General features: G+C 36.0%; 1 protein-coding gene across 2 annotated transcripts in view; it reads left to right on the forward strand.

Annotated features, from left to right (window-relative positions):
- The window catches only part of LOC121990806 (proteasome adapter and scaffold protein ECM29-like), a 51,173-nt gene that overhangs the window by 18,584 nt on the left and 15,424 nt on the right, over positions 1-17,165 (forward strand). For both annotated transcript variants that reach the window (XM_042544874.1, XM_042544880.1), the window contains 15 exons: positions 68-449; positions 528-715; positions 795-867; positions 2,027-2,165; positions 2,283-2,452; positions 2,550-2,897; positions 3,534-3,701; positions 3,783-4,076; positions 5,767-5,943; positions 6,190-6,453; positions 6,910-7,008; positions 7,136-7,320; positions 10,827-11,162; positions 12,671-12,824; positions 13,155-13,265. In XM_042544874.1, coding sequence (XP_042400808.1) covers positions 68-449; positions 528-715; positions 795-867; positions 2,027-2,165; positions 2,283-2,452; positions 2,550-2,897; positions 3,534-3,701; positions 3,783-4,076; positions 5,767-5,943; positions 6,190-6,453; positions 6,910-7,008; positions 7,136-7,320; positions 10,827-11,162; positions 12,671-12,824; positions 13,155-13,265 — 3,088 coding nt within the window. The remainder of the gene's footprint in view (positions 1-67; positions 450-527; positions 716-794; positions 868-2,026; positions 2,166-2,282; positions 2,453-2,549; positions 2,898-3,533; positions 3,702-3,782; positions 4,077-5,766; positions 5,944-6,189; positions 6,454-6,909; positions 7,009-7,135; positions 7,321-10,826; positions 11,163-12,670; positions 12,825-13,154; positions 13,266-17,165) is intronic.

The raw sequence follows: 17,165 nt of genomic DNA on the forward strand, positions 1-17,165 counted from the left end.
GAATTTTTCTTAAATTCATTTTCTGTGTCGGTTGATGTTTCCCTCCCCATTTCATTATTGTTACTAGGGAAATGGCACTTGAAGGACTGCAACTTATGGAAGATCAAGAACAGACATCTGAAGTAAATGCTGACCTGAAGTATCCTGATCTTACAAATATGCTTCATTACATATGCAATCAGCAGCCAAAGTTATTAAATTCTTCTGAGATAGGAGAACGAATGCTTCTGTTCCCATCTAAAACATATGTCGCCATGGTTAAATTTCTGATGAAGTGTTTTAAGGCAGATTTTGAGTCATCCAAGATCAACATTGAGACAGTTGTATCCCATTCAGAAATTTTTACCCTCTTCTCAATTTTAGAGCATGCTATGGCATTTGAAGGATCTGTTGAGCTTCATGCTACTGCCAGCAAGGCGTTAGTTGAAATTGGTGCTTATCTACCAGAGGTTAGTATTGTCTTTCAATTAATTTTGGCTGCCCTTTAATTTCTTTTAGCTCATTAATTGTGTTTTTGCCCTTTACAGTTAGTAGCAACTCATTACGCTGAACGCCTGTCTTGGTTAAAGCCTTTACTGAGCCACATTGATACTGATACTCGTGAATCTGCATCACGCTTACTCGGAATTGCTTGTTCTGCTTTGCCATCTCCAATTGTGTCCACAGTATTATCTGAAATTTCAGACTCTATTGGTGGCAGCACCCACACATCAAGGTTTTTGACAATAGCTTGGTTTATCTGTTTGAGTGAATTAGCTTGTATTCAAGTTTAACTGTGCATTGAATGCTATCAGATTTGAAAATCGTCATGGGGCATTGTGTGCTCTAGGATATATGGCAGCTGAATGCATAAAAGAACCACCAAAAGCAAGTATCTTTCGAACTGTATCTGGCTACTCATTGTTCTTATTTTCAGTGACTTTATTAAGTTTTTCATTACACTTATGAAGCAAACTGAAGAAAATGGCTATCTTCTTTCTCCTTTTCCCATTCCATTTGTTTTATTAGTCAAACTAACATCCAAACTCTATTTTCTTGGCTTTTAGATGCCTATCAATTTTTTTTCTGTACTTTGTAATTCTGTATGATTTCTTTGTTTCCTTACTGATGATCTCTGAGGGCTTGTTCAGTTGAAATAACAATAAATTGAAGGATTGATGGGGAGGGAGGGATGTATAAATGAGCGGATGTATGAGGATTGTTTTGTCTTCAATTAACTATTGATCAACTTCAATTGCCAATCAACTTAACAAAAACAATTTAATTTATAGATTACCATGGCACTATACTATTCAAAATTTTTAATGAAGAATCAACTTGATGAACACTAAATAAATGGCATATTTTGTTAAATATAGATAGTAATATGATACCGTGGTAATCAGATGAAAAGTCAATAACCTAATGATATGAAAATTTACTTCAATAACTAGAACCATATTTTACAAATATTATTAAACAATCTTTTAAAATTCTTAATATAAATTTATAGTTGATTGATTTTTTTAAAATGATTATTTACAATTAACCAATGTAATTAATATTTTTTATTGAAAAGTGGACATCGGTGCAACTGCACTGATGACAAATTTTGACATTGAGGGTGGCAGTTGATGCTAGTGTTATAGATGTAGAAACGATGTTAGTGCCTGAGTGATGGTGCATGAGGAAACTCTTTATAAATTTGTGGTAGTGGCATGTGAGGTAACCCACAAAGAAACAATTAAGATATGATTAATATGCTTATAAAGACTATAGGTTAGGCTTGTAATTAACTAATTGTTATCATCCATTCTTCCCTTACCCCTCCCTCTCTTCAATTTGGAAGTGGCAAAAAGAAGGATAAATTATAATCTTTTTCCTTCGACTTATCCCTCCTGAGTGATCCATCTCCCCAGCTGAATGTATGAATATATGGATCCATCCATCCACTCATCCATCCTTCAGTTATTTGTCCAAATGAACAAGCCCTTAGTTTCTGACAACATTTTAGTGGCTAATATGCTGATGACTTGCATTCATTCAGATACCAGAGGCGCATCTTAAGGTTGTTATTGATACTCTTGTACATGTCGTTGAGAATGAGAATTCAGAACTGGCCTCTGTTGCAATGGAAGCGCTTGGCCATATTGGTCTTCGATGTACATTATCTTCATATTGGCAAGGTAAGCTTTTAGATTTTCTATTATATTTATGGAGGGATATTGGATAGAAAATTCTTCAACAACTTACCACGAAAACCAAGCTCAACTTTCCTCAGCTTTCTTATGAACTTCTTGCAGCTGGAATTCTAACTGTTTTGCAAGGAAAGCTAAATAAACTACTTTCTGGAGATGATATTAAATCCATTCAAAGGATTCTGATTTCATTGGGCCATATTTCACTAAAGGAAACCTCCTTTGAGCAAATACAATGTGCTCTTGATCTCATTTTTAGTCTTTGTCGGTCGAAGGTATAAAATTATTTGTCTATTTTCTTATATTTTTATTGTATGCATAGCCTAAATTGGTTGATTTCTTTACTCCGATTATATATTTTGGAATGTTAAGGTGGAGGAGATCCTTTTTGCTTCTGGGGAGGCTCTATCATTTATATGGGGCGGTGTTCCTGTCACTGTGGACATGATACTAAAATCAAATTACAATTCCCTGTCTAAAGTCTCCAGCTATCTTACTGCTGGCATATGTGCATCTAAAACTCCCAGACTCTCTCTTGAGAATGACATAAATATTGAGTCACAGATAAGGGCCCAAGAAGTGATAATACGAAAACTTTTTGATGTTCTCTTATACAGTACCAGAAAGGAAGAACGATGTGCTGGTACTGTATGGTTGGTCTCACTCTTAATGTATTGTGGGCATCATCCAAAAATTCAACATATCCTTCCTGAAATTCAGGTTTGCTTCTTTCATTAAAGATCACCTTGAAGTATTTCTTATTGTCAGTATTCATGTGATACAACATTATTGGATTTCATCTTATGTTGTTTGCTATCACGAGTTTCATCCCACATTACCAATATAAAAAGATGAGGATGTGTTTTTTGAAGGTAAGCATAGGCAGAAAACTTTCTGCAATTTATATTTTCCTTCCTCCTTGTTTCCCCTCTTTGTTTGTTCTTTTGTACTCCTCGAATCAAAAGCCCAACTTTCTGCAGGAGTAGCAGGACCTGTAAACTTATTTATGTCACTTGATAATAAGTTATGATCACACTCCAGCAGGAACTCTAGGGGTATTTATGTCACTTGATAATAAGTTATGCTCACACATGACATGCTTGATACCTTTCTTGATTAGACATATACATGTAAATTGGATATTCTTGTCTTAAGGTATCTAAATAGCATGATGGCTTGAAAATATACTGTGTCCTGTGGTTAAATTTTGTTCCCACAATATTACTGAAATAGCATGCAATTTTGTCCCTTTTTCTTGCTTGTGGGTGGACAACCAAAGTGGGTGCAGGGAGTGGTAATGAAAACTATTTGAAGGTTTTCTTCTATTTTTTCATTGTTTTTATTTTAAATTTCCAGGAAGCCTTTTCGCACCTTCTTGGTGAACAGAATGATCTCACACAGGAGCTGGCATCCCAAGGTATGAGCATTGTGTACGAACTTGGTGATCCTTCAATGAAAGAGAGTCTTGTAAATGCTCTTGTAAGTACATTAACTGGCACAGGGAAGAGGAAAAGAGCTATCAAGGTATTCCTTTTAAATCTGGTTGTCTTTCTGTGATCTACTCAGTTATTATTATTGACTGAGTAAATTTATTTTCTCTTATAGCTGATGGATGATTCTGAAGTTTTTCAAGAAGGGGCAATTGGTGATACTCTCAGTGGAGGAAAATTAAGCACTTATAAAGAACTTTGCAGTCTAGCCAATGAGATGGGCCAACCTGACTTGATTTACAAGTTCATGGATCTGGCTAACTATCAAGCTTCCCTCAATTCTAAGAGAGGTGCAGCATTTGGATTTTCAAAAATTGCGAAGCAGGCTGGAGATGCTCTTCAGCCATATCTACGCACTTTGATTCCTAGGCTTGTGAGGTACCAATATGACCCAGATAAGAATGTCCAGGTAAAGTCTTACTGCCTTTCATGAACAGTCTACATAAGTGTTCTTGCTATACGCATGTGTGTGTGATCCCTATGCAATTGTTTTACTATAGTCATTTTGCTGTCTCAAATGCTTATATTGCATTTCTAATCATGGAATGAAGACCATTTTTGTTAACTGACCCCGTCCGGAAGCTGAGAAGAGTGGACTGCTAGTGACGTGGTGCCAGTGTTGTCCGTGAGGAGACTTAGAGCTAAAAACCAGGAGGAGGGGGTGAGCTGTCTTCGCTGCCGGAAGAATCTGCAAACAGACCGAGCTTTCCCCCCAAAAGTGTGTAAGGATCCAGCTAAATGGTAGAGAGATAAAATGCACGAAGGATAAGCTTGCGAAATGTACCCTGGCGCAGGAGGCGTCTTCTGGTAGATCGGTGAGCTGGTCGTAACGTTGGTCGCAACCGCTCCCGTTAGTTTCCGGTTATGTCCTGTATGAAGAAGATGAATAGTGCAGGAGAATAAATGATAAAATAAGTGTATGCAGTAAGGAATCTCTCTCCTCTCTCCTCCTTTTTCCCCTTTTTCTCCACCCTCCTGCCTGCGGAGGGAGGTTTTTTTTATAAGAGGGTCATGTCAAGACAAAAGATGTCAGAGAGTCATGATACCCTTGTCTAGGTGTCAAAAGGTCTTGTCCAGACAAAGAGGTCAGAGGTTATGTTACTTCTGTCTAAGTGTCAGTAGATGAGACAAAAAGAGGGGCGATGGACCTAGCAGTCTAATGGGCTTTCAATGGGTCGACTCGACTCTGGAATAGTGTCGGGTGGCCTTGGTTTGGGCGATCTTGATTTGGGCGGCCTTGGTCTGGGCGGGCCTGACCATGCCCCCTTAGACTAGGACCGCCCAAACCAGGGCCGCCAGTCTAGGCGAAACCAAGGCCACCCAGACCAGGGCCGCCCGACACTATTCCAGAGCCAAGCCGACCCATTGAAAGCCCATTAGATTGCTGGGTCCATCACCCCTCTTTTTGTCTCATCTACTGACACTTAGACAGAGGTAACATAACCTCTGACCTCTTTGTCTGGGCGGGACCTTTTGACACCTAGACAAGGGTATCGTGACTCTCTGACATCTTTTGTCTTGACATGACCCTCTTATGAAAAAAGTCTCCCCCCACAGGCATGAGGGTGGAGAAAAAGGAGGAGAGAGACTCCTTACTGTATGCACTTATTTTACCATTTATTCTCCTACACTATTCACCTTCTTCATACAAGACATCGCTAGAAAATAACGGGAGTGGTTGCGACCAGCTCACCGATCTACCAGAGGGCGCCCCCGGGCCAGGGTACGTTTCCCAAGCTTATCCTTCGCGCATTTCATCTCTCTACCATTTAGCTGGATCCTTACACACTTTTGGGACCGGCCTCGAGTGTTAGAGTGCAAGGCCGGGGCAAGCCCGATCTGTTTGTAGATTCTTCCGGTAGCGGGGACAGCTCACCCCCTCCTCTTGGTTTTTAGCTCGAAGTCTCCTCACGGTCAACACCGGCACCACGTCATCGGCGGTCCACTCTTCTCAGCTTCCGGACATGATCATTAACCTATGCCCAACTATACAGTTGCATGTATTATATGTTTTTCCTGCTGTAAATAGTAGATATGTCCCTCGTATTCTTTTTTGTGTTGGTTTATGCTTTCTTAACTGTGAAATTTTATGTGAGTAGGATGCCATGGGACATATTTGGAAATCTATTGTTGCAGATTCAAAGAAAACTATTGATGAACATTTTGACTATATTGTGGATGATTTGTTGGCACAATCTGGATCAAGACTTTGGCGTTCACGTGAAGCTTCTTGTTATGCACTTGCTGACCTTATTCAGGGTCGTAAATTCAGTGAGGTTAGGGTCATATATCTTGAAATGCTAATTATTTAGTTTGAGGTGCAAAAAGATCTAACAGTTAGTAATCTGAGGATAGCCATGAAGTAAAAATCGCAGCATTTAGCAATCTGAAGATAGCCTTGTAGAAAACCTTTTATATTGTATCTCCAATAATTTCAGTTTGTCTTGCACTACTTGTGTAAATGAAATCATAATACCTTGTCACTTTTGTTTTTCTTATATTGTTTCTATCCTGTTATACAGGTATCTAGACATTTAAAAAGCATATGGACTATAGCATTCCGTGCAATGGATGACATAAAAGAAACTGTACGGAATTCTGGTGACAGTTTGTGTCGTGCTGTGACTTCATTAACCACTAGGATGTGTGACATTTCGCTTACTTCAGCCTCAGATGCGAGTGAAACTATGAATATTGTTTTGCCATTGTTAATAGCTGAGGGCATTGTAAGTAAAGTTTCGAGTATACAAAAGGCATCCATAGCGATGGTCATGAAATTGGCAAAGGTAAGCAATATTTAACATATATACAGAAATAATGTCAAAAAGAATTTCTACTTCCAGATATTTGTGTTCATGAACATCTTTATTCACTAAGAAGCTGTGTATTATATCTTTTGAAATGATTTTTCCTAAGAAAAAGTGAAAGATCCCACTAGTACTACAGATCCAAAAAGTTACATTGCAGATATTTGTGTTCATGAACATCTTTATTCACTAAGAAGCTGTGTATTATATATTTTGAAATGATTTTTCCTAAGAAAAAGTGAAAGATCCCACTAGTACTACAGATCCAAAAAGTTACATTGCAGGTTTAGTCCCACATTATTTTAAGTTAGAGAGCAAAAAGACATGGAGATTCTTTTTATTGAATTACTACATGATGCATGCACTCCTCATCTATAATAATTCATCATTAACTTCTAACCTTAAAGTTGTTTTCTTTAACATTTTCTACTGCAGAATGCTGGAATCGCAATTCGCCCTCATTTACCGGATCTTGTATCTTGCATGCTGGAATGTTTATCAAGCTTAGAAGACCAAAGGCTCAACTATGTTGAGGTTTGACCTTGTTAAAAAGTGTGGATTCTTTTTGTCAGTTTGAAATGTCAGGTTTAGGAAATATAATTGGTTAATATATGTTCTGTTTGCAAGACTACAATGTTTTTCTTTTCTATTCATTTACCAGATGCATGCAGCAAATGTTGGAATCCAAACTGAAAAACTTGACAATTTGAGAATTGCTGTTGCTAAAGATTCTCCAATGTGGGAAACCCTCCACTTATGTTTGAAAGTTGTGGATGCAAAATCATTGGATTTATTGGTTCCTCGGCTAGCCCAGCTGATAAGGTCAGGAGTGGGGTTAAATACCAGGTAGGCTCTTGCAATTTTTGACCAAGTTCATGTTTTTGTGTTCTTCACTTCCACTTTTACTAATTTTGTTCTCTTACTGTATCCTTTTCTTACATATACTATTATGTTTGCCTTTTGTTTGTGTTAATTTGTTTGGTCACGTGTTAAGTTTCTTTAAGTCATGAAAAATTATGCATGATAGTCAGAATTATTGCTTTATGACCTCTTATTTCCTATGGTTCTTCATAATCTGAGGAAAGTTATCTCACTATTCAATTGCAAGTGATTAAGTTCAAGCTAGATACGGAAGAAATTCCTTCTTTTTGTTTTTTGGTCAGAAAAAAGTGTTTTCTTTAATGTTTGGTGAAACCTTCTGCTATTATATGCATATTTTATGCGCTGATCTTAGTTTTTTAGATTAACACTCTTGATGGAAGATGTAAGAATAAATGAAAAGTGATGCACATGGCTAATCAATCCAAGTCGTCATGCTTTGCATGACATTCACAAGTAACCCATTGCACAGTTGCATGAGGCAATGATCTTGCCAATTCTATAGTAATGACTAAAAAAATCTTTGGGAATAATAAACTGAGAAAGAGATCCAAGATTTAGTTCACAAATAATTTTTAGTATTTTTTTTTTGTAAAAGGAAACAGTTATTACTCTTAGGTGAGGCCTCTAGCATGTCACCAACCTTTTGTAACCTTGCTGACATGACCAAAAAGCCAAAAAGGTGTACTGTAGTACTGTGAATTAACACGTACAAAAGTAAGTTTACCTCAAATCTTTCATCTTTAAATGCAAAACCAAATCAAATATCATGTTGGTGAATTCATTTGTTAAACTCACTTTGATTACAGTACTCGTCTGCAATGCTTTTTTAAAGGTTTTTCATTTGTTGATGTTACTCTGATAGTGTCTTCTGAGTGGAGTTGGAGTTTTACTAGTACTTCAAATAGAAAGAGATTGTTGCTCTCCTCATATCTGTTACATAAGATCCTAGACACTTTCTTGAAGATTCTCTTTGTGTCTGTCTCTCTCTTCATGAAGTGTCTAGTTTTCTCATGTATGCAAATGCACTTGTGTAAACAAACAAACAAAACAGAAATCAGATCATGAGATACATGTCATACTTAGGTTACATTTCTTTAGGTTGAAAATATGGATAGAAGAAGGTCAAAGGAAAGAGGGGAAAATCCAACAGTGTATTGCTTACTAGGTTGGAAAGAGGCTGAGGCGAGGAAACTGGAGGGAATACACTTCACCATTCATTTTTTTTGTTCTATTCAGTATATCTGATAAGAGTGATTGAAATGAGAGGAGCTTCTAGATTCTTGTGTGATCATTGTCTCTCTTAGACTAGAAGGATGATCTTATAAAGTTGTTGTACGACTTGCCAAACTTTATGGGTTAGAGTGTTGGGCTATAGGAAGTAACACTAATAGAAGGCTCACCATCTGAAATAGACAAATTTGTGCATTTATGTCCTTAACATACCGATGGTACCTTTTTTCTACTAGCACTATCTAATACTGCAGATTTATGTTGTTCTATTCAGGGTTTGAGATCTCGTGCTGAGCCGATCGAAACATTTCGTTCCGCCCACCGACTGACACCGGTACGAACCAGGCACCAGTCCCGCTATAGCCGCGGGGGCGTTGCGATGCCCACGGGCGCACCGAAGGGGCGTCGTAAGGCCCGCGACCGCGTCGAAGGGGCGTCGCAAGGCCTGCGACCGTGTAGGAAGGGCGTCGCGACACCCACAACCACACAGAGGGGTGTCACGATGCTTGCGGCCGCATAGGAAGGGCGTCGCGACACCAGTGATTGTGCAAGAAGGGCGTCGCGATGCTCGCGGCCACACAGGTGGGGCTGCGCGACCCCCGCTGTCGCATTGGAGGTGTCGCAGATGCGTTCGATCGGTTTTTTTAATTAAAACAATTTCTAGGGTGGATGGGGATAATTCAAAGAGACTTAATTAAATCCTAATAAAATTATTTAATTAATTAAATATTTTATTTTATTTTATTTTAATTTTAAAAATATATAATAAATATATTATTTATTTATTTAGTTATGTTATTAATTTTTTTAGTAATCTAATTATCTCTAATTTAAATAAATAATCAAAAAAATTTTGAATCCTAATTAAATTATTCCATTAAAATATATAAAAATTAATTTTAAACTCTAGAAAATTCTAATAAAATATTATATATTCCTAAAATCCTTCGTAGATATTGCGCTGGAGGGACCGTGATTTTTTTTAGTCTTTTTGATTTAATTAATTTTTTAAATATCTATTTTTTATAAATAAACTATTATTAATAATAATTATAAAATATTAAAAAATATTTCAAATTTTTAAATAATTTAAAATTTTAATAAATATTTTAAATAATTTTAAAATTAAACACAAATTTAAAATAATCTAAATATATATATATAATTCTTAAACATTTCAAATAAAATTTTTAAAATTAAAAATTTACAAATACATAAAAAAATAATTTAAAATTTTCAAATAATTTTATAATTATTTTTATAATTTTAAATTTAGTTTTGAATTTTAATAATTACTTATTTTTAAATATTTTTTATAAAAATTTAATAGGCATTATCTTATGAGAAATTATTAAAAATATAAATTCAACATCTCAAAATATAAACATCTTTAATAATCAAATATTAATATACATTTATATTTATATTTAAAAAATATTGAAACTATATTGGTATGACACGATACGATACCGAAATCGTGTCGTTCTGATCCGGGACCGAAACATTGGTACGGGTTGAGATTTTAAACCTTAGTTCTATTAACCCTATCCAAGGTTTTGAATCTCATTTTATACTAGGTTATCAGAGATGAGAAAGTTCGTGTGGTGACTGCCATGCTGAGTCAATAATGATTCCTCTATTGTTCATTGTACATATATTTTCTTTTTTCTATGTAGAAATAATTATGCCACCCCCTCATGTTTGATGGGACCTTTCTTTTTGATAGTGATAAGTTGAATGCCCAGATGATGTACTGGTGAAATATGTTCAGTTCTCGGAGTTACATTAATACACTCTTATGTCAATTCATTAATTCTAGCACAAAGGATTAGAAAACATATACAAGGCAACTATACTTTGCTCCAGCACCCTTGCAAGATTTAATTTGTTTTCTGTGTTTGAGATTTCTGTTGGATTGTGTTGGTATCCTACTAGGAGTCTCAATTGCAAATTGGGTCTGATCTAACATGAGAGTGGTAGATGAAGACCATGTTGCAAATGGAGTGACTTCGACATGTCTGTCATTAATCTATCTTATAATTACACCAAATAATTAAATATTTCATACAAATTTAATCTTTGCTTGGCATTGTACACATGCTGTTTGCATCTGATAAATTTCTAATGCTTTTATGCTCTTCTGTTTTTTTCCATCTTCTGTAAATGAAGTGAATAGTGCTGTGACAAACTAAGGAGTGTTCTTGGATTGTATTCTATAACATATTGTCCTGTTCCTGCAGGGTGGGTGTTGCAAGCTTCATTACATTGTTGGTTGAGCAAGTAGCTTCTGATATCAAAGCTTTTACCGGAAGTTTGTTAAAACTCACTTATCATGCTGTTCTTGAGGAGAAAAGTAGTTCTTTAAAGAGAGCATTTGCAGTTGCTTGTGCTGTCATTCTGAATCATGCAAACCCATCTCAGGCTCAAAAAGTCATTGAAGACACTGCTACCTTACATTACGGTGAAAGAAATGCCCAACTTTCATGTGCTATTCTTCTGAAAGCTTATTCAAGTCTTGCGGCTGGTGTCCTTAGTGGATACCAAGTTGTGGTTGTTCCTGTAGTATTTCTTTCCAGGTTTGTGTTTGTCAAATAATCTATATTTGTTCTTTTACATCCTTAATATTTTGAATAGATGTCCTGTAAATTTATCATTCCTTATATCTATTCCTTCTACAAATAAGAGGAATATCAAAGAAAACTTGATTAGCAATGATAAAATAGGATAACATTTATTTAAATATAGATGATGATATAGTAAGGGATAGAGTTCAATGATGTAGGAAGATCCATATAGCTAATCTCACCTAATGGGACAAGGGTTGGTTATTGTCGTCATTGTTATATCTGTTTCTGATTTCTTGCATTATTTTCAACTCTAGTTTTTCAGTTCCTGCCGCATACCAGTTACCATTGTAGATTTCTGTATTACAAATACTAGACTGATAAGTATAATCAAAATGAAGGTAAAGCTCTACTAGGTATATCAATTGTGGCCTAATTGTTGTCATGCTCTGACGGCTAGTGAATAGATACTAACCAAACATACAATTTTGAGAATTCAATTTGTTGAGTATAGGATCTACACAACCAAAAATGTAAAGTATTGCGCTTGCTGATCAATACTGGTGGATACCAGCAATCCATGATTTGGGTGATATGATGCCAATATGAGTGATACAAAGCATGTTGCAGTTGATACAGATTTGATACAAATTCAAAAACCAATAATAGTTATATCAACATGCCTTTCAAGTGTATGGTGACTATGAAATTATGACTAAAAACATAAAATTTATATGATATAATAGTTGTTTAGACAAACATAAAGGAAGACACATGGATTACATCATTCAGTTACAAATCAGTATTTCAATTTCTTTGATTCCTCATCAATTCTGATACTTGGCCGAACTAGTAAGAACTGATTTGTATATGATCCCACCAGTTAGACTAATATTTCAAACTTTGGGCTCAACCTCCTCTTTAGCATTTACCCAGAAGCATTATGGTCCAGCATAAGTTTCTCGAGCAATGATTTAGTGATTGAAAACTCAAGCTCTAACCCTTGCAGTTGAAGGGGCTAAATTTCTGTGTCCAGCTCTTCAATATGATTAACTATGAATGTGATTTCATTGGACATGGTATTGGAATATCAGAATCTTGGAAACTCAGTGAACTGATAGCAAAGAATAGATATCAATGAGATATTGCCTAGCCACATGCCCAATTTCTTTTGTTATTGTTATGGTCATCAATTAAAGTGTAAATACATGTAATAGCAAGGGAATATCTGTAACAACTCTCTCTCTCTCTCTCTAGGAGGGGGCTTCCTAGGGTTGAATGGTTTAAAATTCCCCTGTATCAGAACAGTAATGATTCAATTAACGTAGCCATTCATTCCCTTATTATTCTTCCTTTAATAATGTAATCAACATTTATAAGGCAGCTCAATGCATTCCTCTTGATTTTAAGTTGTTCAATTTGTTTCCTTTCTTCTTTCTTGAAATTCTCTCTATTTCTGTGATTGAATCAATGATACAAGAGTTGAAAGCTATTTTTTTTTTGTCTACATGGTTTTGTAGGTTTGAGGATGAAAAAGATATTGGTACTATATTTGAAGAGCTCTGGGAAGAGAATTCTAGCAGTGAAAGAGTCACTCTTCAATTATACTTGGGTGAAGTTGTTGCCCTTCTTTGCAATTCTCTTGCTTCATCATCTTGGGCAAGTAAAAGAAAGGTGAATAAATTTGCTTTGTTATAGATAACCGAGTATGGTTTTAATTCTTGACTTACATCACTCATACCATGTATGTAATCATCTAACTAATGAACAATATACATAAGGTTGAGCAGTATTGCTGGTTCTAGCCATTTGATAGTTTATGTAGTCTGATTGTATCTGTTGATACAAGTTTATACTGCTCAGTTCAACTACCGTAATGGTTCAAGCCTAAACTCTTATCAGTATTCGTTGAAGATATTCCGTCATGCAACATGTACATATTTTGGAAATTGTTTATTATTTAGAGTTATTTTCCACTGATCCCTTGTTTCTTTCTTATGACAGTCAGCTAAAGCTATTCAGAAGCTTAGTGAAATCCTTGGTGAATCTCTTTCTCGTCATCATCTCAATCTTCTCAGGTGCCTTCTGAAGGAGTTGCCTGGTCGTCTTTGGGAGGTATTAAATGTTTAAAATGGTCTGCTTGCCTTATGCATACATTATATTTATGTATAACCTTTTTTTGGCTTAGATTTTATTGCATTCTAAAAAAATGATATTTGAAGTAATAATATAACAATGATCAAATTTCTCAAATTAAAAACATCAAGTTCTGATAATTTCTTTTAAATTGAAATCTCTAGTGCTTGAACTATTTGAAGTTTGTGTGAAAGTGTGGTTGTAAAGGGTATTCAACTGGTATATTATCTACTGCTTCATTGGTTGTGATGTCTAATTGGAGTAAGGTTTCCAACAGTTTTGTATTGCTTAACAATATAATATTCACTCTTTCACATCAGAACATTTGAAGAGGAGCCTTAGCGCAACGGTAAAGTTGTTGCCATGTGATCAAAAGGTCACGGGTTTGAATCCTGAAAACAGCCTCTTGCAAAAAGCAGAGTAAGGCTACGTACAATGGATCCTTCCTCGGGACTCCGCATGGCGGGAGCTTTGTACACCGGGCTGCCTTTCTTTCACATCAGAGCATTTAGATTCATGGCCATTCACAGCTAGCACCTTGTGTAGATTTCATTTGAGGGATAAGATCCGTGCAATCGACAAAAATATTTGGGATAGCATGACTTGATGATGGCAATGACAGTTCATAAATGGACGATAGCATGCATCTTGGGCTGGATTATTTCTTTACACCAAGAAAATGTCATTATAGATGCACAGTTATATTATTTTACCAGGATTATTAAGCCTTGAATAATTTAGGTTTAACCTGGGCCATATCTAGAAAAATATGCCCTAAAACCTGTCATCCTGTTATGATCTTGGTGTATGACAATTGATAAATCATCAGGGTGGTAAGTTGTTTTCAGGTTGTATCTGATGTGTCTATGGTGGAGGAGTTCATTGGTTGCCTATCAGTTCAGGTGGCTGTCTGTTAATGCATGTTTCACGTAGCAGGCCTTGTTCTCGACATGAAGGGAATTCTATTGTGAGTTTGTTTTCTATTTTGTGAGCGAGATGTGTGTTTAACGGGACAGGGAGAAATAGAAAAGTGAGTCATTGCCATTTTTTTTTTTTTTGAAAAAGGTACATGTATATAAAATCAGTTTCAGAGGTAAAAACTGCAAATGGCATATCAGGCATACAAAATGTCAAGGAGTTAAGCCACTTCAGCTGAGGTAAACTCCATAATCCACACTCAACACTCAAAACCTGCCTATAATCAAACATCACATGGGCACATGTCACCCATTGAGATGTCCACACCATCTATCTTGCATGCAACAATATAGTCAATCCACTCTACAAGTGTCATTACACGGACATAAGTCCATATTGGCCTTTGCATACACATCAAAAGCTACAGCAATGCATCTTACTTACACAAACTAAACGCCGTGAAGCTCACACGGACAGCCATAACACGGTGAAATCCAAAGCCAATCAACAATGCAAACGACAAGTGTCTTCCTTAGGCAATAACACGGACAATTCCAGCAGCTTCAAATCAACAACACTAACAGCTCATTCGCGGACACCAGTGTTGCAGATTTCACTAGGCGCTAGTCGGGCGCTCGACTGGCGCCTAGCGCCTAGGCGACGCTTAGGCGGCGCCTAGGCGCTCTAGTATTTTAAATACCAAGTTTGAAGTTACTCTTCATACATCCTTTAATTTCTAGGAAATTCTCAAGTTTGACATGTTCAACCATAATTTATATTGATCTCAAAACACAAGGAAATATACTGTCATCCATTTATTTACTGTAAATAACAGTCACATATGATCTTTTAGTGTGAGTCAAGAAATGATATGCTACAAGAATATGAAGCACGAAATGCTCAAGGACTTAGCATTTCCTACGTGGAAAAAAAAGAAAATAAATGGAGTTGATGACAAAAGAGAGAGAGCACTATGCTGAAACATGTCCCTAAACAACCCAAAGTGAACAAGGATGCGCAAGGCCTGAAATATCAGGCCCTGATATCTGTCAGTGTCTACTGCTTGCAATGGCTTGATTGTTATCTTTTATCTAGATACCATATGATCTTTTAGTGAAATACACATTGATCTCAATGAAATACCAAAATTCAAAACAAGTAACAACTAGCAAGTGATACCAAAATGACCATCAATTAGCCTAAGCTAAATAGCAAATAGCATCAAAGTATTCAAAGTTCCAACTTCAAAGAAAAAAAAACATGGAAACAAACTAGTAGTCTAGTACAAACTACAAAGTACAAAGTACACACTACAAAGATAACATCAGTTTGTACTACAAATCCTTAGGAAAATTCCTCTCCTTCTCCATATTCTTCTACGACATGCTCTTCGTCTGATTCAAAATCAAACTCATACATATTCACTTCCTCCTCACTCTCAGATCGAAAGTCATCCTCATCAAGTTCTCTAAGTCTACTACTTCTAGGCCTAAGCGCTTCATCTGCTCCCATAGCAGCACTAACAACTTTCCAAGTCATGCCCGTGTCATGTTCAACTTCATCATCAGCCCCATCAACAATCCAATCTTGTGCAGAAGTTGCATCACTTGCTAGAAGAACCTCAATATTCCTCTCTTTCTCCCTATTTTTCTTGTTCATCATTTTTTCATTGAATTGAGCAAAGACTAGATTATTTAATCGATGTGTATCTAGTCTATTCCTTTTCTTTGTATGGACCTACAAATACAATTAATATTTATGCGAACATAATGAACTATTAGTCTATTAGTATTAAAATAGTTCAAGACTTTAAGCTACTGACCCCTTCAAATGTACTCCAATTTCTTTTACACCCCGATGAACTAGTAGTTAAAGAGAGGATCTTCATAGCAATTTTCTGCAAGTTAGGAGTCAATGCACCAAAATTCGACCACCAATTTGCTGCGTAATTATAAAAAAAATAAGTCAATAACATAAATAATATTAACAACCTCAAACAGTAATAATATTATGAATATTTATTTAATTACCTGGATCAAACTTGTCATCATTCAATGAATATGCTTTTACTGCAATGGGTTTCCCAAAGATAGACTCCTTTTTCTTATACATGGGTAACTCCTCACTCAAAATGATATTTTGCATATCAATATCCCCAAAAAAGATAACATCCATACAATCAATAACCCCAATTGTGACAGTTTGATCCAAATAAAGAAGCGGATCCTTATAATGATAAAAAGGATTCAACAAATAAGCCATCAGATGCAGTGGACTATCTAGCCTATCGTTTATCTTTGCATCAATAATATCAATAATATGCTGATAGTTTTTTGGAACATTACTTAGAGCATTCTTAATATCTTTCTTAGCTCGCAGAAGCTCACCATACACAAAACCCATAGATAGTTTCTTATCAGCATCAACAATTCGAAGCACCTTCACCAAAGGTGCAAAAACCTTCAAGTATAATGACACACCAGTCCAAAATCCAATACTCAACACTGTTGTGTAAGATGTTTTCCCTTTAACACTCTTGGAAAATTTGCATTCTTTCCAATTAGTGCTAGTAAACATTGCCCTTAATTGACTATTTTTCTCAAATAAACTTTGCAAAGTTAGAAATGCTGAAGCAAATCTAGTCACCCCTGGTCTCACAATATCTCTCTTCTTTGTATATGATAATGCCAAAGTCTTATGGTGAGCATAAATAAATATAGTTAATGCCTTGACTTGATCAATGACTTTCTTGAGCCTTGGTATACTTGCAATGCTTTCAAGCATAAGATTTATAGAATGAGTAGCACATGAGGTCCAAAAGATTGTTGGCCTCTTCTCCTTCAACAACTTTGCAGCTCCCATGTTATTTAAGGCATTATCGGTTACTATTTGAACAACATTTTCTGGACCACCTGTTGAACGCATTGCTCTACATAGTCATAAATTAATTGACTTGTATGG

Source organism: Zingiber officinale, chromosome 1B, assembly GCF_018446385.1.
Source record: "Zingiber officinale cultivar Zhangliang chromosome 1B, Zo_v1.1, whole genome shotgun sequence".
Classification (NCBI taxonomy): Eukaryota; Viridiplantae; Streptophyta; class Magnoliopsida; order Zingiberales; family Zingiberaceae; genus Zingiber; species Zingiber officinale.